At 36.6% G+C, this 20,484-nt stretch overlaps 1 protein-coding gene across 8 annotated transcripts in view; it reads right to left on the minus strand.

The window, feature by feature from the left end:
- Nucleotides 1-545: 545 nt before the first annotated feature.
- LOC139984502 (circularly permutated Ras protein 1-like) overlaps nucleotides 546-20,484 on the minus strand; it is a 33,309-nt gene continuing 13,370 nt past the window's right edge. For 3 of the 8 annotated variants that reach the window (XM_071998803.1, XM_071998655.1, XM_071998442.1), the window contains 17 exons: nucleotides 19,265-19,411; nucleotides 17,946-18,047; nucleotides 17,299-17,459; nucleotides 14,531-14,701; nucleotides 13,795-13,941; nucleotides 12,084-12,173; nucleotides 11,425-11,576; nucleotides 10,560-10,766; nucleotides 8,692-8,776; nucleotides 8,154-8,260; nucleotides 7,763-7,881; nucleotides 7,545-7,589; nucleotides 5,655-5,825; nucleotides 3,908-4,031; nucleotides 2,763-2,850; nucleotides 1,836-1,949; nucleotides 546-724 (listed from right to left, as the gene is read on the minus strand). In XM_071998803.1, coding sequence (XP_071854904.1) covers nucleotides 629-724; nucleotides 1,836-1,949; nucleotides 2,763-2,850; nucleotides 3,908-4,031; nucleotides 5,655-5,825; nucleotides 7,545-7,589; nucleotides 7,763-7,881; nucleotides 8,154-8,260; nucleotides 8,692-8,776; nucleotides 10,560-10,766; nucleotides 11,425-11,576; nucleotides 12,084-12,173; nucleotides 13,795-13,941; nucleotides 14,531-14,701; nucleotides 17,299-17,459; nucleotides 17,946-18,047; nucleotides 19,265-19,411 — 2,126 coding nt within the window. In that variant the 3' untranslated portion in view covers nucleotides 546-628. Of the gene's footprint in view, nucleotides 725-1,835; nucleotides 1,950-2,762; nucleotides 2,851-3,907; nucleotides 4,032-4,315; nucleotides 4,563-5,654; nucleotides 5,826-7,544; nucleotides 7,590-7,762; nucleotides 7,882-8,153; nucleotides 8,261-8,691; nucleotides 8,777-10,559; nucleotides 10,767-11,424; nucleotides 11,577-12,083; nucleotides 12,174-13,794; nucleotides 13,942-14,530; nucleotides 14,702-17,298; nucleotides 17,460-17,945; nucleotides 18,048-19,264; nucleotides 19,412-20,484 lie in introns of those variants that run through there. The other 5 variants (XM_071998515.1, XM_071998876.1, XM_071998734.1 and 2 more) reach the window with 5 other exon arrangements.

Here is a 20,484-nt window from a genome sequence, read left to right on the forward strand (position 1 = left end):
ATAGATAGAAGTAGTAGTAACAACTGCGAGCTAAATTGGATATTTATATGGTTTGATCCAATAGACGTGCACGAGCAAGCATGAGCAGCGGCGGCAGTGCGATGTTAGTAGTAATGCTAATTATAATTAAATAATTAATTTATTAACAAGTTAATAAAAGAAACAAAAGCAAATAAAAATTATTGAGGAAGGTTTTTACCTTATCTTACACCTACGTATTTGAACATGAAAACATTGTCAGTAGAGAATATAATGCATTTATTACAGCATCCAATATGTAATTTCTTGAAAATCGTGATACACGAGGGTAAAATTTTTTCCGGGTACCCGGATACCCGACGGGTAACGGCCCTCGGGTACCCGGTTCCCGATTTTTGGACCCGTGTAAACACTACTAGCTATGTGTATCAGTTTACTTAGATAGCTATGTGTATCAGTTTACCTAGCTAGAGCTATGTGTTACAGTTTACTTAGATAGAGCTATGTGTATCAGTTTACTTAGATAGCTATGTGTATCAGTTAACTTAGATAGCTATGTGTATCAGTTTACTTAGACAGCTATGTGTATCAGTTAACTTAGCTAGCTATGTGTATCAGTTTACTTAGCTAGCTATGTGTATCAGTTTACTTAGATAGCAGCTGAAAAGTTTCGACTGGTAACAGCTTTCATCCTGTAGAAGAGACTGGCCGTTCTGTCTGAAATATTCTTCCTTCTTTGCTTTTTCTAAAAGTAAAGAAAGGAAGAGATTTAAAACAATATTAGTAATTCTTAGATTTTATAATTTGGATATCAATGGGCATCTTCCAATCTGAATTTCAATGATATGTCATTACCAGAGGACCAAAACTGTGAGAGCTGATGATGATTCTGTTTTCAAACTTTTTGAAAACATTGAAGATCTCTATCCTCTTATTTAAAGGTGTTTTTTGTCTTCTAGTTTTGCTGTCACTTGGTATCCCATTGGTCAACCTGTGTTGTATACATTTATTTGGATAATCCCTCTTTTTGAATGAGAGATGTAGTGAAAATTGATTAATTACTCCAAATAGGTTAGTTAATCCAGTACAGAAAATTTTGTGTCCAAAGAATTTTTAATATTGTATTTACTTTGAAAATACACAAAATTTCATTGCACCTAAATTCATTATGTACAGTATTTGCAAACCCAAATTGCAGCTCCAAGGCTAACTTTATAAAAAATGAGCTTCTCGGGTCATTCTATATTGATGAATGGATTAAGCTTTCTTTATGAAAACTGAAGTGGACTAACCAAAGAGCAAGATGGTACTAATGGGTGCAGTGATTATGTAAAAGTGAAAGATGCAAATCAAAACGAAATGGATACAAGAGTGAAATATTGGTAGGGTATACAAACACATTGGCTAACACTCACCTACTGACTTTATGACCCTCCCCCCCCCCGCTGACCCTCTTCCCCTTCCCCCCCTTTTTGACACTCACCTTCTGACTTATGACCCTCTTCCCCACCTTTTGACACTTACCTTCTGACTTTATGACCCTCTTCCCCCCCCCACTTGACACTTACCTTCTGACCCTCCTCCCCCCCCCCTTCTTGACACTCATCTTCTGACTAATAACCCTCTCTTTACCCTTCTTGACAGTCACCTGACCTATGACCCTCTTTTCCCCCCCCCCCTTTCTTGACTCTCACCTTCTGACTTTATGACCCTCTCTTTACCTTTCTTGACAGTCGCCTGAATTACGACCCTTCTTTCCCCCCCCCCCCCCTTCTTGACACTCACCTTCTGACTTTATGACCCTCTCTTTACCTTTCTTGACAGTCGCCTGAATTATGACCCTTCTTGACACTCACCTTCTGACTTATGGCCCTCTCTTTACCCCCTCCTGGCACTCTAGAGGGCTTTGGATCTAGTTCGTCATCTTCCTCTACGTCACTCAAGTTTTCTCCAATCTCAAGCAACTCACGCTGAACATAAGAGTAACGTGAACAGAAACGTAGAAAGCACAATGTGACGAAAAATGGTTGCATCTTGAAGTACTTTTTTTTTTTGTGTGATTGATGAAATAGCATATTAAACTTGAAGTTTGAAATAATTGGAAATGAATGCTGGTAATGGATATATGGCTAAAAACACAATGACACTTATGTGATAATCTCCAGGATTATCTTTAAGAACAAAGCAGATATGATCATACATATTCTTCTACTTTCCAACAGAATGTAGTTCTTATCAATATTTTATGAAAATGTTGCTTTTGGAATGGTTATGAATGATTCTGTTCTCTACCTAGACAAAACATTTCAAAATATTATGCTTTACTCTATGAAAATCACCTACTAGATTGGTGAGAACCTACTCAAACAAGATCATTTTCAGGAATCGGACAGTGCAAGACATCTGAAAATTGTTATTCAAACACTAACTTTTGAACAAAGCAAGATTTTAATCACAAACATCTTTCAGTAACTTTGATAAATAAACCAAATTTGAAAGATGCAAACTGCAACACTAGATTCTCATTTGATGTATCAGTCTTCTTATTATGTTTGATGACTCTTATTTGTGTATCAGTTCATACTTAAAACATCAAATCATCCTGGCTGGGTTTGAGAAAGTTGCTGTTCTTGCAGCCGAATAAGAGCAGGATTGGCATAAACAGTGATGCTATGATAATGTGATCATTTGGCAGGTATTACTAATCATGCATTTAGCAAGCATAATTATCAGCTCTCCTTGCAGCGGTGATATAATTATTCATCTTAAATAAACCCACATACCTTCTGCGCTTTGTTGATTTCATGTTGCATAGGTGCCACACTGGCAATATAAGCTCCATATATCTCTTCCCCATCACCTCGTTGCTCTCTGAGAAAGTCAAGGGAATAATAATCATAATAATTAACAGTTCTAATATAGCTCAACTTACAATAAAGTCTAGCCGTGCTGTACTTAACCCTGGTCATTGGTAACTTGTCACACCTACACACCAAAGTGTGCACAATTCAAACAATCTCTCCTGGGGCACCAAAGTGCACCACAGCCATGTGTCCCCTGGGGGACTTCCCATAGGGTGCAGCCACAAACCAGCGCACGCAACTATATTTACAAGTCACCTCGCAAGTCCCCATTTATACATCTGGGTGAAGAGAGGCAATGGAGGTAAAGTGCCTTGCCCAAGGACACAATGCAATGATCTGGCCAGGGCTCCTACCTGTAATCCTTAGATCACAAGTCCACTGCCTTAACCACGTAACCACAACGCCCCCACTGGGAAGTCATTTATAACACACTGTAGCTGAGGTGTGGTAAATGCTTTCTGTCACATGATTGACTTACAAAGGGATCGACACCAACTAAGGGCTGGATAGGCTAAGTTGGTAGAGCGCTGGGCTTGTAACCCGGAGGTCACCGGTGGAATCCCATTCCAGCCATAAATTCCTTTGCTCTATTTCAATGTCCAAAGTATCCCAGCCAGTATTCATTTACTTGTATAGCACAATAGACTTAATGGTCATTGGTGATAGTAATGTTAGGTTTGGTCAAGAGGTAAGCCAAGTACGATAAGCATACATTAAATATTCACTGCTAGATACTATGACTAATGAGAATTATTTCGTTGGGGAAATATAACATTTTTAATAAATTATTGGAATATTATTTGTACGTTTAGGATGATGGCATACAAGATTTATAAAATAAGGACAAACTCAATTAACTTGATGCAACATTCATGCTAACACTCAATCAAAGTATAAGAACTTGTTTTCAATGCCAAAAACAAAGATCTAATCGTAGCTACAAAGTTCTTTCCTGGATGCAACTATTCCTTTCATATCCAGTTTACTTAAGCTTTTAACTTTTCAAACCACATCATTTTCCAATCACCCTTTCAATTCTCAGCTAACATAGTTTATAAACTTACGCATGTCTCTCGACAAGTTTCTGAGTCACAAGAGCGTTCATCTGTGCTTGACCAAAGTCTCCTTCCACTGCAAGTTTTGCCGCATTCTGAGCAGCATGTGCACCCACAATAGCAACATTGGCATCTGAAAGAAGATATCAAAGAAATATCAAGTATGTGCACCCACAATAGCAACATTGGCATCTGAAAGAAGATATCAAAGAAATATCAAGCATGTGCACCCACAATAGCAACATTGGCATCTGAAAGAAGATATCAAAGAAATATTAAGTATGTGCACCCACAATGACAACATTGGCATCTGAAAGAAGATATCAAAGAAATATCAAGTATGTGCACCCACAATAGCAACATTGGTATCTGAAAGATGATATCAAAGAAATATCAAGCATGTGCACCCACAATAGCAACATTGGCATCTGAAAGAAGATATCAAAGGAATATCAAGCATGTGCACCCACAATAGCAACATTGGCATCTGAAAGAAGATATCAAAGAAATATCAAGTATGTGCACCCACAATAGCAACATTGGCATCTGAAAGAAGATATCAAAGAAATATCAAGTATGTGCACCCACAATAGCAACATTGGCATCTGAAAGAAGATATCAAAGAAATATCAAGCATGTGCACCCACAATAGCAACATTGGCATCTGAAAGAAGATATCAAAGGAATATCAAGCATGTGCACCCACAATAGCAACATTGGTATCTGAAAGAAGAAGATTGGAAGGAAATAACAACCCTGCTTCCAAGATGGAATACAAAATCAAACTAAATTCTAATTTTGTAGCATTTTGAAAGTCAAATTGTCATCATTTTCCTAATGATGCAAAATTCTTCACCTCAGCTTCAATGAAAATACCTTAATATATACAGTGAAATGAAGGGAACTACAAGTTTGTACTTTGCTCAAGAACCTTAAAAGTATAAATCTACCTCCTGGTTAAATCTGACAACACCATCATGAAATCTTGAAGTTGAACGAAAAGCCTGGATTACAATGTACATTTTGGGTATTAAAACTGATGGGAAATGCTAATTACATAAACAATGACCTATTTCAGTTATCCACGGCTGTGTATTCCTGGATTGATTGATTCACAATATCAACCCTCAGCAATTACCAGATCTGTAAACATTCTGCCTCATGATTTCTCCAACAATTGAGGTCACTGTAATTACCTTTCGGATTGGGGAGTCACTCAAAATTGGGAAAAAAAGGTCCTGAAATCATTGTCTCATCACCATGTAAAGATTCATACAAAGGAAGGAAGAATTTAATTATAATGTCAAGAAAGGGAGAAAGAGGAATAACCCACAAAAGTAAGTGAAAAAGAGTAATAATGAATCCTGTGACTTAAAGGGTGTGAAGACTTGCACAAAAAGAAACGTCTAATGCCGTTAATCTTACCTAGTTTCGAATGAGGTGTAACAGTAGTGTTAGACACCACCATCAACCCCAGAAAATACACACACAGCTTGCTACCATCGGTAATTAGACACTAGTGTACAGTCAGTACATAGAGCTGCGGTTAATACCCACAGCACAGTGTACAAACAATACAGCGATGGACATCTCAGGTCCAGCTAAAGATAACAAGGTATCACGTTTTATTACTGTACTGTCTGCATTTTGTAGCGACAAGAAGAAAACGTCATTTGCAAGCAACAGAAAGTTAACTTTTTCAGATGGCCTCAAGCGATTTGGGTGAGTCTTCAATGCCTTTAAATGTCGTACTCACTCTGTTCAGCAAATTCTCTGTTTCTTGTGACTGGTTTATTCATGGTGATGAGGCGTAGATACTGGCCCCCATCACGCCCTGTGAAGCTGATTTGTACTTGAAATGGTAGTTCCTCCAGGCCATTGATCATGCTGTGCTCAGCACCGACTAAATCATAGATGGGGTCATTTTCTGGGGAGTAGGAGAATAGAAACGAATAAAACATATAATAAAACAATAAACAGTCCATAATATCAATGTAATATACGGAAGACAGCCAAACTGGTTCAAATTGGTTGAGTGCCCATTTGCATGTGCTCATCTGCATATCAGGTTGGCACTCATTCAATCAAGAGTTGGGTGAGGGGTTAGCTCTAAGTTTGGACCAATCAGGTTCAAGGGCAGAGTGTGTGCCCTGTGCATCGGGTCTTAATTTGTTATTTCGAATCCAGGGTTTAAGGGTCTCCTAAAGACATATCGGGGAGTTTAAGTTTATCTCCCGAAGCCTTCAGACGTAGAACAGTGGGGTCCCTAGTTTATATTTATGGTCTGCATTTATGCCTGTGCATTTTAATTATCCCAAGTTATAGTTATATTCAGAGTTAATAAAAAGGAACTTATTATCAAATATCCGCTTTTTTTTTCTTCTTTTTTACTCCATTTATTCAGCATATTTTATATTTGTAACATAGCAAAAACATATTGTCATAATTATAATCATCTTTTACAATTCTTGCATAGAACATGTTTAAATGAAGTTTCAAGAACGGAACAACTCTGGGCATTCAGAAAATGCATGTTGAAATTGAATATAACTTACTTTATCTTTCTTACACTTACTTGATTTTGAATGGATATAACGTTCAACATCAATTGCAAACTTAATTTTATAGAAAAAAATCGAAAATATTTGGTAAGTTCTTATTTCGCTTACAATCATAGATATAATACTTCATGTGTATTATAAGAAAATTATATGGGTGACTATATCCATTTCCGTACCCGAAAATTTTTTTTTTTTTTGAAAAGAAGAATTGTTGCTTTAAAAACCGATTCTCTAATCTAATATGAAAGATCCAGTAAAATTACAGTCCCAAAATAGATGTTCGATATTCTCAGTTTCTCTGTTACAGAAGGAACAGACCTCTGTATCATTTATACCCATCGACGCTAAAAGTTTATTTGTTGCAATAATACGGTGTAAAAATTTAAACTGAAAGTATTGGAGCTTTGCATCTAATACAGTGTAGTATGGAATCTTAAAAAACCTGTCCCAGTCTTGTTTGGTCAGATCTTTAAAGGAGCAACTCCATTTCTCTCTTGCAGTCGGAACTTTTGATAAACGATGTAAATATCCGCTTTGGAGATTACTTATTAAGACTTTCCTGTTACACTCGGTTCAACGTTATTAGTGTAAGGCCCGGCTTACCGTTACCTGGAACTATCAAAATAAGCCTTATACAATTCCACATCGTCATAATTACTGTGTTCTCTATGTTTAAGATTAATCTTCAACAAACCAGGGCAGAGTTTAGCTAGTTACAGGTAACAACAGAAGTCATAAAGAAAAACTATCATGTCTGCTTTAAAAGCACTAAAATACCATTATTACAATCTCTTTACAAACCAAATTAAGATACGCATTATGTAATGTAGTAAACTGACAAAGGAATGGGTATGAGAACTTAGGTGAGTGTGGGAGGAAGGGGGTGAGATGAAAGACAAAGAGGAGTGAAGGGGGAGGGGATGGAAAGGCAAAGAGGAGTGAAAGGGGGAGGGGATGGAAAGGCAAATGGAGAGGGGGTGGAAAAGGGGACAGGGAATTAATGATTTCAGTTTCTAGCTGTAGATGGTAACATTGAAATATCATCCATAATGTAATATACTATATGAGAAATTATTGCATCTTACCTTCAGTTTGAAAAAAAGTAGTTCCTCCTTTGTTATCATACAGAACTGGAAACATAGAAACAGAATAGACTAACAACATCAACATGTTTAAAATACCGAATTTCTCAGCATTCTGGATAATAATCAGAAACGACTGAGCACTCACGATAACATCAGATCAAGTTGCTAATTAAGAGCTCACAATTGTATACAAAATATGTTAATTGAATGATAACTACCTTCCTTTATTCTCGTCTTCCTCACACCAAACTCAAAAGTGACTTCTGTGTCCGCCCTAACATTGCCCGCAGTTCTGCTTGTATGACAACTCAAATCATCACCCTGGTCACGGAAATACCTTGGCAAAGGGAGAAAAATAACAAAATTTAAAAATATTTCCTAACATATTGTCTAGCAGATCATTAAATCACTGAACCAAGTAGCTCAAACTCAAAATTTCTGCTTGAAGCTGAAAAACAGGGTTTCCATCAAAAGAAGCAACATCAAATATTGTGACCTTGTTACAACACCAGCAATACTGAGGAATATAATAGTTCTGAGTTGAGCAATGAACCAACAGTCTATGTTTACTAAAGTGAGATTCAGAAATGTATAGCATATTAGACTTACAGTCCTCTGTGTAAGACCATTTTCACAGACACTTGAGTTGCTAGAATGGAATCTTTTATTACATCTTCAAATGTTTCGTTCAGTTTAAGTGGATCCACAATTGTAACCTGTTTGAGAGAAGTTATACACGAGTTAAGTGATAATGTAGATTAAAAAACTTCACTGCTTCATTTCCATCATGATGTACTAATTTCTGCAATACTTGTTGCTTCTTGTCTCTGGAATGTACCTAATTTCTTAAATCAATAATTTAAGCATGAACAATTTTAAACAAGGTATGCATGTTTTCCACTAATACTAATGAACCATAAAAATCAACATTTGGATTAATCTCTGTGCTATCTAAGTATTTTATAAAAATGATATTTGCAGAACAGCAGGATCTTCATCAAATATTGAACAAACCTCTACATGACTTACTTGGGAACTGTTTCATTCGATATAAAAAAATTAATGAAAGAATGTAAAACCTTAAGAAATTCTCTCTACATATTTGATTCTGACAAAGTAACTTCTCGTTAATTGTCATGCTGCTCACCCTGCCACCAGTCTTATCTGCAACATTACCAAGTTCAATGACTCTGCAATCTTCACCTTCTATAGATAGCACAGAAACACAAACACTGGGAAAGAAAGATCATTAACATTAATTAATTATGCAAGACTGCAGTCTCGCTTGCTAATGGGTTTTATTGATTACCTCATAGGATTAATATCAACATAGAAACCACTGGTGAACAGCACTCCGTTGTGTGTAGTCTATTATAGCTATGTTATAGCTGTATTATAGCCATGCTGTTAACATATTATAGTAATGCTGTAAAGATATTATAGCTGTGTTAAGCTATGTTCTAGCTGTACTATAGCTGTGTTATGACTATGTTATAAACATGCAAGGGCGTAGGAACCGGGGGGCTGGGGGGGCACCAGCCCCCCAGTGAAAAATATAGAGGGGCGGAAGTATCATTCCGCCCCCCACTTCGCAAGTCAGAAAACCCCTTTTTCATTTCCAAATGAGAAAAAAATCTCATTTGGAGCACCAAATTGCATCTAAGGCCAGGTGAAAATGCAAAATTATATACAAAATGGAGTGGGTGGGTTGAAGTGTGCTATATTGCACCAAATTGCATCTGAGGCCACCTGGAAATGCAAAAAACCCCCCTTAGACCCCTCCCCAGGCCGGCCATCAGTCTTCAGCCCCCCCAGTCAAAAGTACCTTCCTACGCCACTATAAACATGTTATAGCTGTAATATAGCCATATTGTAAACATATTATAGCTGTGTTATAGCTGCATTATAGCTATGTTATAGCTGTATTATAGCCATGACGTAAACATATTATAGCTGTGTTAAGCTATGTTCTAGCTGCACTTTAGCTGTGTTATGACTATGTTATTAACATATTACAGCTGTGCTATAGCTCTATTATAGCCATGTTGTAAACATAATCTATGTTAAGCTATGTTGTAGCTGTACTGTAGCTGTGTTAAAGCTGCATTATAGCTATGTAATAACATGTTATAGCTGTATTAGGCCAATAGCTATATTAAAATATTATTATAGCTATGTTAAAGCTGTTTCAAAGCTATCCTATAGCTGTGTTAAAGCTATGTTATAACTGTGTTATAGCTGTACTATACTGTAGCTGTATTACAGTCATGTCAAAAATGTGTTACAGCTATGTTATATCTGTGTGTCAAAGCTATTGTATTCTATTGCTACATTGTGGCTGTATTATAGCCATGTTGTAAACATATAATATCTATGTTATAGTTCTTGTATCTTCTCACCTTTCACCATTACATGTAATATCAAATACCCATTTGTGTAATTCATGTATCCACAAATAACCCATCAAATTCTGAAGGGGTACAGCTATAACTGAACATAACATAGCATAACAATTAATATTTATATAGCGCTATTCCATCTAGATCATAGCGCTTGTGACACAGACACAAATTAGCATGGAAATAGGTGAGTCTTAAGAGTACTACGAAATTGAGAGATATTGTCAGTTTCTCTTATAGTACGAGGGAGATTGTTCCATGACTGTGGACTGGCTACACTGAACGATTTCTGACCCAAGACCTTGTTCGTTCTAGAAACATTCAAGCGGGTTATGTCATGAGTAGAGCGGAGAGTTCTTTGAGGAGTATATGGTGACAGTAGATTGGATAAATAAACAGGTGCAGTATTGTTCATGGATTTAAAGACAAAAAGACAGAGTTTAAACTGAATCCTTTCCCTTATTGGCAGCCAGTGGAGTTCTTTAAGTGTTGGAGTAATGTGATCTCTCTTGGATATGGAACATACCAACCGGGCAGCATTGTTCTGAACACTATATTTGTGTTGAACTACACCAGGATCAATGAAGATTACCCAAAATGCAATCTGGTGCCTTACCCTGCATCTCTAGCATGGCAACCTACATCTTCAAAGAATCCCATGGACTGTTGATAAATATCATCGTCAACCTCTTGCATCAGTCCCATGCCGACGTTAGCCAAGCCATCTGTACAAATCAGGACCTTTGACCCTGACCTCTGGGATGCCATGGCAACTGAAATAAGTAAGGCTGGACCTAGAGCTGTTTGGCCACCTTCAGTAAGGCTGAAAGAAACAAACAAAATTATCTCTTGAAATCATAGTGATGTCTTTCCCATCTTCAAACATAACATTTCTAGTTATGGATAAGACAAGAACTGCATGCCACTAATTTTTCATCAGCAAACAAATGTAGTTCAGAACACTGAACCCATCTTCTTGACTAATAATTTTCCCAACGAGAAACTTGTTACCATCAATTTTTCAACAAAAAAACTCCAACCGTATAACCTTCACCTTCCATTTTTTTCAAATTTTCAATATTTGTATTCATTATATTTCATATTTTTGAATTTTCTTTTAGATTTTATATAACATTTTGCATTTTCTATTTTTCTCTTTGATTTTCATAACAATTGTTTATTTTTGTACATTCATCTAGTATATTTTTCTACGCCACTTGATATCTTATTTTCTTATGATTGGTTTAATCTTTCTTTGTATTTTGTTGTAAAGCGCAACCGAAAACTTTGCCGGGGTTGCGCTATATGAAATTCAATAAATAATAATAATAATCATAATTTACTCGATTTTCTTCCTTTCACCACCTTGTATTAATCTAACGTTGGACAGTACCACTCTGTTAGAAATTTGGACGTTGTGATGTAAAGTACACACCACAACTAGTGATAGCAGCCAATGCCTCTCCAGATCCAAGCCTTACCTAAACACTTTATCTGCTAAGCACCTCTTGACTTCAGCAATTGGCAAAGATTCGGGCATTGCGGTTCCTAGTTCCACCAGGCTCTGAAAATCAGTCAGCCCGGCACCTTCCAGTGGTATTGGAGGTGATGTACCATCTCCTATTATTGTTACCTGAAAATTAAGATATCAAATATGTTCATTCTACTTTATTCAAACGATATAGCAGACTTGAAAGTATTATGAATTTTCAGGAATACATTTTAAATACATCTTGCATTAGTTTTGTTGAATAAATATTTAAAGTCAAAACATTTCAGATTTTTGGTATTTCAAATTTTAGATTTTGCTGCTTTGTGTCCCTTTTTATCCACATTTCCCTCCACTCCACCTCACCCGCCCATGCACCAACCTCCCTCCATTCACCCCCCCACCACCCCCCCAAAAATCTATATTAGATCCCAGACTTTCATCAACACGTTAACCTCTTTATAATTTGGCTATTTTGAACAGTTTGAATTTGACTTTTCTGTGTTCATAAAAGTTACCTCACTGAAAATGTTGTCTACTCTATTCTTCTATCTTTTGTTATACTTGTAACAGATTTGAAATGTCACAAGAAGGAAAACACAAACAGTGTTACCTGATGAATGAAATCGTGGGTGCACATTTAAGGCTTACCGTGTCATTAAAAGCGACGATTCCGACACGTTTATTTGGATAGTTGGCTTCAAGGTTGTTCAGTTGTTTATCTATCGCTGACTGCATGGCCTACAAAAAGAACAAAAAAAAAAGCACAGACAAGCAGTTAAATAGCTGACACTATATAAGTGTAAGAAAAATAGATAGACTCAGATGATTCTCGACAGCTGTGGGTGAGTTCTGATTGGCCAAGGGCTATTGGATTAAGGGTTCCATTAACAAACAGGAATTATGTTAAATACAAAAACATCGATAAGCAAGAATCGAGTACAAATAAACTGGGCAGATATCATGTGAAGGGTGGTATTCCTTTACTTATGCTTCACACTCTCCATTCCCAATCTAATGTTCTCCATTTTCTATCCATTACCGTAGCAGATTTCTCTTGCAGGCTTGTGGCCTCCTTTGAGTGATAGGAATTATTCTAACTATACCAAGCAAACTGTAGAAAGGTAATGATATCCTTGGTCCGTTGTCATAACAGATATGAAGATAGGTCAATGAGAAGTGGGGAGGGGGATGGGAGGAGGAGGTGAGGGAGCTACATGGGACACAACTACATTCTCTTAAACAATGACTTTAGGCACCAAATAAATGTTTCAGATCATAAAAAATAACTAGTTTCAGTCCAGCTAGGTCATGCTTCTATACCAATTGTTTATTTGGAGAAATAACCTCTAGGCTCATCAATTGAAGTGGCTGGACTACCTAGTCTAAGATACTAACCATAAGATCAGTTCCTCAGATGCGACACAAGATTTAATTAAGAAAACCTTTGACTTGTATTGTCTCAACTAACATGTTTCCTAAACATTAGACATTTGTCAAGGGTAAAATGGTATTGAATGTAATCTAAGGGTGTTTTATTACAATATGAAGTTCACAGAACTTGCTTTGGTGGAAATTTTGAGAATTTATAAAACAATGGATTAACATTTCCATAAAGGCCTGAACTGAGAAGCTGACGTCCTCATTAAAAATATGCTAGATATTCAAATATGGTCACCTTTGGTCATTATTCTTAAAACTGTTTTTATAACAATCTTTGATGAAATTTTCCTCACTGGGACATTCAATCATCTTGTGTGTTCCTCAAAAATGTCTGAGAACAATTTGGAGAGTAAAGACCTCCAGGAAAGTAAATTTTTGAAAACTTCTAGCAATTATATAGCATGCTATAATTTGGGGCCTTTACTGACTATCTTTAAATTAGCCTTAAAAAAGCATTCCAGAGATCAAGCATATTTTAATGCTGAATATTTTGGTAAATATGAATTATAGCCACAGAATTGTTTCTATAGCACTCAAATTATATTTGTTATTAATTTATTATTTTCATTTTTACATTTTTGCATTGACTATGACATATAAAGTCTGAAACTGTGCCTAAATTCATCTTTAAACATTGTATGCAACCAAATTATTAATCTATACTGCCAAAGTATCAATTGAATTAAGGGGACATGCTTAGGTTACCCTTGCTCCCTGCTACCTACCGTCACCACTTTCCCCCCACCCCAGTTTACCCCATTCCCGTTAACACACCTGTAACCTGGACACGTAAGATACTCCTAGGTTTGGTATCTTGTTGGGATGCTTGGTCAGGATGAGCTTGGGTAACCCTTGCTCCTCCTGCTACCTAACGCCACCCCTTCCCCACCCCCTGTTTACCCCATTCCTGTTAACACACCTGTAACCTGGACACGTAAGATACTCCTAGGTTTGGTATCTGTTGAGATGCTTGGTCTGGATGAGCTGTTTGCAGCTCTTTATGATACATGTTGAGAGCTGCACTTTCATTATTCTGTCGCAAAGTTCCACCACCACCTGTTGGAATCTAACAAACCAAAAACAGAAAACGCAAAATGAATTTTACTTTTGATTTGCATGTTAACTCTTGTTTTATACTTATTTCAGTCTTTGGGGATAACTAACCTGAATCTAGCCTGGACTGAGAACAAGACTCAACAACTTCTAATAGACTCTCATTTTCTATCTTACCTGTATGTTTGGCCGCTGCCTTTTAACTTCCCCTTTCCATATCTCACACTCAGGCACGTAGCCAATGGGGGGGGACGGATGGGGCAACCACCCCCTCCACCCCCCCCCCCCTTGAGCATAGTTTTTGTATTTTTTTTATGATATCGCAATTAAATTCAAAATAGAAAATGCTTAGATCTGGGAGGCATTTTCGGCCACAATTTTCTTGTACATTTCGCACCAACTCATGTTGGCGCTACGCTTAGATAGTTTGCCTACAAGCTTCGCCCCTCCCTTGACAAATTCCTCACTACGCTAACACTGTTGTGTCGATGCAGAAGGAATGCCTTTTGGAAAACCGTGGCAGTACAAACGTTCATGATTGTCAGTATTCTTATAATTACGAAACAAAACAAAAAGACCTCGCTTGGTTGTGGCATACATACCTCTGTCGTTACTGACATGCTGCCAGAAATATCAACACAGAATATGATGACAGTGTCGTCCCCGCTCTCTGAACCGGGGGAAAGTACGTAAGTCATATCACCTTGAGAAGGAAGATCCACAGCCATCGTGGAGATTAGGTTTTCAAGACCACAAAATTCACATCTCCAAATCTAGTGAGGAAAAGAAAATGCATCAATTTTTACAGGTTTTTTTATTTTTTTATATTTCTTTCCTTCTTTGTAATTTTCATCTTAATCCATATTTGGACGATACTCTTTATCAGATCAACAAGGCTGAAGAAAATACTCTTTTTTTATTTCTTAGAATAAAACAATCCACACATTTCTTAGAAATATAAAATGCCACATGGAAAACAGTGTAATATGTTTGAAATGAAGATTAATTTAACAGTAATATATATATACATCCCAGCATTTTTGTCAGACTGCAAACATTAAAACAGTACTTATCAGTTACAAGTATGTACTATAGTAGTAGCCAAACCAAGAATACAGGAATATCATTTTATCCAATTATCTCACATCCTTAATTTGCTCTTTAACATCTTGTTGCTGAAAATACTGTTCACTAGTGTAAAGGTAAATTAAACTCTAGCCAAAGATCCAGTTTTCTACTGTAGGGTTGAAATTGATAGCAAAGTGTGACCTGACCTAGATAAATCCTTCTAAGAGTGGACCAGTTTCCTACTGTAGGGTAAATGTGATAGCTAAGTGTGACCTGACCTAGATAAACCCTTCTAAGAGTGGACCAGTTTCCTACTGTAGGGTAAATGTGATAGCTAAGTGTGACCTGACCTAGATAAACCCTTCTAAGAGTGGACCAGTTTCCTACTGTAGGGTAAATGTGATAGCTAAGTGTGACCTGACCTAGATAAACCCTTCTAAGAATGGACCAGTTTCCTACTGTAGGGTAAATGTGATAGCTAAGTGTGACCTGACCTAGAAAAACCCTTCTAAGAATGGACCAGTTCCCTACTGTAGGGTAAATGTGATAGCTAAGTGTGCTAAGCCTATAAACCCTTCAACAAAGAGTGGACCAGTTTCCTAATGTAGGGTTAAATGTGATAGCAAAGTGTGACCTTACCTAGATAAACCCTTCTAAGAATGGACCAGTTTTCTACTGTAGGGTTAAATGTGATAGCAAAGTGTGCTAAGCCTATAACCCTTCTAAGAGTGGAGGTTACTATGTCTCGACCCATTCTCAAGTGCAATGTATCTGTTTGCCTGTGAGTTTACCAAAGTCTCAAAACCCACTGCTCATACTTTACAAGCAAACATACTACAATACTGGCAGCAGATAAGATGAGTAAACATTGAGCAAGTTCATCAATTTATAACCACCTGAATCAACAAAGCTCTGAAAATGTTTACCTAGACCAGCTTGAAATTATATCCTTATGATTGTTATAAACAACAATAATAGTGCTATCATGTAGGAAATAACAAATACCAGTCTCGAGACATTAACATGTTATTACTGTTATAAACAACAATGATGGTGCTATCATACACTGTAGGATATAAAAATACCATTGTTGAGACATTAACATGTTATTACTGTTATAAACAACAATGATGGTGCTATCATATACTGTAGGAAATAACAAATACCAGTCTTGAGCAATAACATGTTATTACTGTTATCAACAACAATGATGGTGCTATCATATAGGATGAAACAAATACCAGTCTCGAGACATTAACATGTTATTACTGTTATCAACAACAATGATGGTGGTATCATGTATAGGATGAAACAAATAGAAGTCTCAAGACATGAACATGTTATTACTGTTATAAACAACAACGATGGTGCTGTCATATAGGATATAACAAATACCATTTTCGGGATATTAACATGTTATTACTGTTATAAACAACAATGATGGTGCTATCATATAATGTAGGATAACTTAAGACATTGTTAACAAGAGTCAGAACAGCAGGACATAAAATACAGAAAGTAATTCTGTAGTAAAATCCAATTCATTCTTCCTTTAATTTACTGAAATGTAAATATGATGAGTTCATTCTAAAACAACTTATTTTGAGATCTCTCAAATGACTTTCTGCAAAGACAGTTGTCATAGATACTCAGGAAATATAACTCTATGATGGGTTAAATTGGAAATATTTAGTAGAATTAATTTTAAACTGTGATTTTGACCTAATTGATCACAAATGTGTTAATTTGTTTTCAAGTATATTAGCTGCCTTGAAGGAAGGAGCTGGTAAAGGAAGTAAAGATGCCAATTATTGCATAATATTCTATGAATATTCAACACGTATCTTATCGCAACCACAAGACAGAAACGTCTCCATTAATTAGCAAAACACTGACATTTTAGTATCGTACCATGACTGATGCTGGGCTTTTGCATTTCCAAGATTTTTAGCTGTTTTGAGTAAAATCTCAAGTTTATTCCCGACATGTCTCAATTTAAACTGCATTTTCTAAGTTGAATTGTTTGAGTTGTTGTCCAGATAAATGAAGACAATTGATTGGTTTTTGAATTAAATTTTAGTCTGGGCAGAATCTTTGTCAAGACTCAGATGGAATTATTGATTATGCAACATTTGTTGAGGAATGTTACCAGGAGGTGTCTTTAAGTTTTCATCAATCGCATTCTCTTTCAAGCTTTAATGTGTTTCATGAAGTTGCTGCATAGCAGTGATGAATCATAAGTCTGATTTTGGGTGAGAGAAGGGGGTTGGGGGGGGGTGGAAGTATGCTGTTATGTTCTTACCATGCCTCTTTCATCTTCTACGACATTACTAAGATGAGAGAGCATCGATGAACACCTTTCACAAGGAACTGGCTTACCCTCCACTACTTGGGAGGGCTTTGACAGGGTATCAAACTTCACTGCCACGATATTAGTATCCGCCCGCCGCACCTTCTTGGTACCTGCATGGAGAGCAGAGCAATAAACTAATGATATATTTGAAAGAGATGTCTAAACATCAGGAAGTACATATAAGAAGGGTTGGAACAGAAGCGCTCATTGCAATTTATGGTCGACTTATAAGATTGACTCTATAGTCGTTAGACGAGACACAACCTTCCAGGCTCGTAGCCAGGGGGGGGGGCGAAGGGGGCAGCCGCCCACCCCCTTGTGCATATTTTTTAATGTTTTTTTTTTAATGTTTTTATGATATTGCTAGTATTTTCAAAAGAGAAAATGCTAAGATGCAACTTACAAGGCCTGGGAAGTGCCTGGGAGCATTTTCAGCCAAAATTTTCCTTGTACGCTTCGCGCCAACCATGGTGGCGCTACGCTTAGATAGTTTGTAATGCCGAATCTACAGTTTCGCCCCTCCCGTGGCAAATTCCTGGCTACATGCCTGCAACCTTCATGGTAAAGGTATCATTAAATAGAATGGTGTGACTCACCTAAACTTTTCTTTAATGCCACATAGCTGTAATCATCCTCATTTGGTTGTGATGTTCGTCTTGAAGGGGGGAGGGGTGGAGGTAATGGACCACTACTTCCTTCTGTGAAAGAAATTAAATGTATGCAAATTAATTTTTTTTTGCATCAGAGGGTAATGCAAAACAATAAAATAATTAGAATATTGCACAAATTAAGGCAGTAAAACCCGACAAACGTGATCACCATGGGATACAGATACAGCGACAGAAGAACAGACAAAATATCACAAAATTGGTCAAATTGATTGATTGATCGAAGTTATTCAACCAGGAATTTCTAACTCAGTGGTTTGTTGTGATGGAACCTCGACATGCAGCTTACATGCTTTTCAAATGATTGAACTTGTTGAACAGCAAGGAGATGGTATCATCTGATTAAAAATCTTCCTTAAAACCTATTCAGAAATAATTAATTAATTAATTACAATAAAAAAGGATTGAGCCTAATTTGACTGGGTCTGTTCCTTTCATTACTTAATGAAGAGTCAATAGTTAGTTAACATCAAGTTTTAGTTTTGGCAAATTATACAACCATTTAACAAATGTAATATAGCAGACTGCTTCCACCAAAAGGTCCATAACAATTTGCATATGACAATGAAACTGTTTATTTCCAACATAAAAGATAAGTACATTTTAAACAAGAATTCAATACATATAATCAAATAATCATGGTATTATATTTATTTCAATGAAAACTACCAAAGATCTAATATGAATAGGCATCCTTGCGAACCAGTCATTTTCAGTATAAGGAACTGATTTGTGAAGAGCTAAATGATTCCATTTGAGCAAGGGTATAACAATCTGTTGCCATGGTAACATTCAAACATAGACTAATTACTTCCTGAGAGATGAATAATTATAACTCTAATGAACCGTTGAAAGCTTATATTCGTTATAACCTGGTTCTGTCCTTCCTTCTCATATTGTTTTGACCTCAAACTTCAAAATCGTTACCTTGCCTTTATTCATAACCTAAGCCACTCACTGCTATCAGCCTATCAATGCACAATTTTTTTCCACAAATTTTTTTCTCAATGCGATACATAGAGAAAACTTTTCTAGTTGCAATTCCGTGTAAAAGCTATTTTGAAATCCAAAAAACTACTTGAAAGAAACTATCACAGAACCACTCATCCGTACGCTTAATTAAAACATATCTTAATTATCTACACTGCTTAAAGTACTACTCGAAAAGAAATTCCTACGGAACCATCAATCACACGTTTGAAAAATATCTGAAATATCTAGACAGCTAAAATTGATGTCTTCAGTACCTCCAACAGCATCATAGACTCTGGGAACTTCAGTGTATACAGCTCTCTGGCCCCTGCCTGTTTTCCAGGCTGTTCCTTTCTTCGTTACCTTCTGTTTCTGAGGCATGTTAGGATTGTCATATATGGTGTCAACACCAGGTTTCTGAACTAGATTAAACCAGAAAATTTAAGAGTTATACTTTGACAAGATTTTATTTGTTGTTCTGGTAGAGATTTTAAAAGGCCACATTTTATGCATTATATTATTAAAACACAAACTGTTGCCTACTGTACCATGACAGTCTAAATTATCTCATCATGTTACATCAGATTCCCTACAATCACATTATGATATGGTATCTCTCCCCCACCCCCCCCCTCCCCCAAGAATTAGCCCTTTGAAAAGGAATGAACACATGATAGTGTCATCACCAAGACAAGCTTGTCTTGTAAACAACACCAACTGTCTGTCTGTCTGTCTGTCCGTCCGTCCGTCCGTATGTATGTCTAAATAAAGACAATGATATCGCACTGTCCGACGTTCTTAAAAACATGAGACTAGTATAGCTGAATAATGTTCCAATATCCAAGATATTTGCTTGCAAGATTACACACAATAAAGAATGCTTTAAGCAAATTCAAAAGAGAACAGTTGACACCCCCACCCCCCCCCCCCCTCTAGTCCTCTCCCTCTGCTCTCATTAAGCCTTATCGATTCACCTGGTATTAAACACAACTTTTCTTCATAAATCCAAACTATAACTCAGGCTCCCAGATGGCATTTGAAGAAGACTACCACTTTCAGATACAGTATGCAGTTTACTCAATAGATAGAGAAAAAGAAGCTCATATCATTAATATATGATTAATATAATACAAGATCATATTATTCATGTGCATCCATTTTCAACATCCATCCACAAGTTACATGAAGCATACTTAATTCATTGATAAATGTGACATTCATAAAAAAAAAATCTTAAAGTAAATAAGTTTGTTAGGTTAGTAACTTCTACAAGACACTGCACCAGGATATTTGCAATGTTATTCCATTGTATTTTATACAGTATAGCAAATTACTAAGCCAAGTACATGATAGGATAAACTGATGAGTCCTAACCTTATCAACAGTCAGAGCAACTTTTTTAAATTTGCTGAGTGAGTTTACAAAATAGAATGCCTGGGAGGTAAATATTAACAATAATACTTGACTTTTGCAGAAGAAGAGATTATATAAAGGT

This window comes from Apostichopus japonicus, chromosome 1 (genome assembly GCF_037975245.1).
Source record: "Apostichopus japonicus isolate 1M-3 chromosome 1, ASM3797524v1, whole genome shotgun sequence".
In the NCBI taxonomy this organism is placed as follows: domain Eukaryota; kingdom Metazoa; phylum Echinodermata; class Holothuroidea; order Aspidochirotida; family Stichopodidae; genus Apostichopus; species Apostichopus japonicus.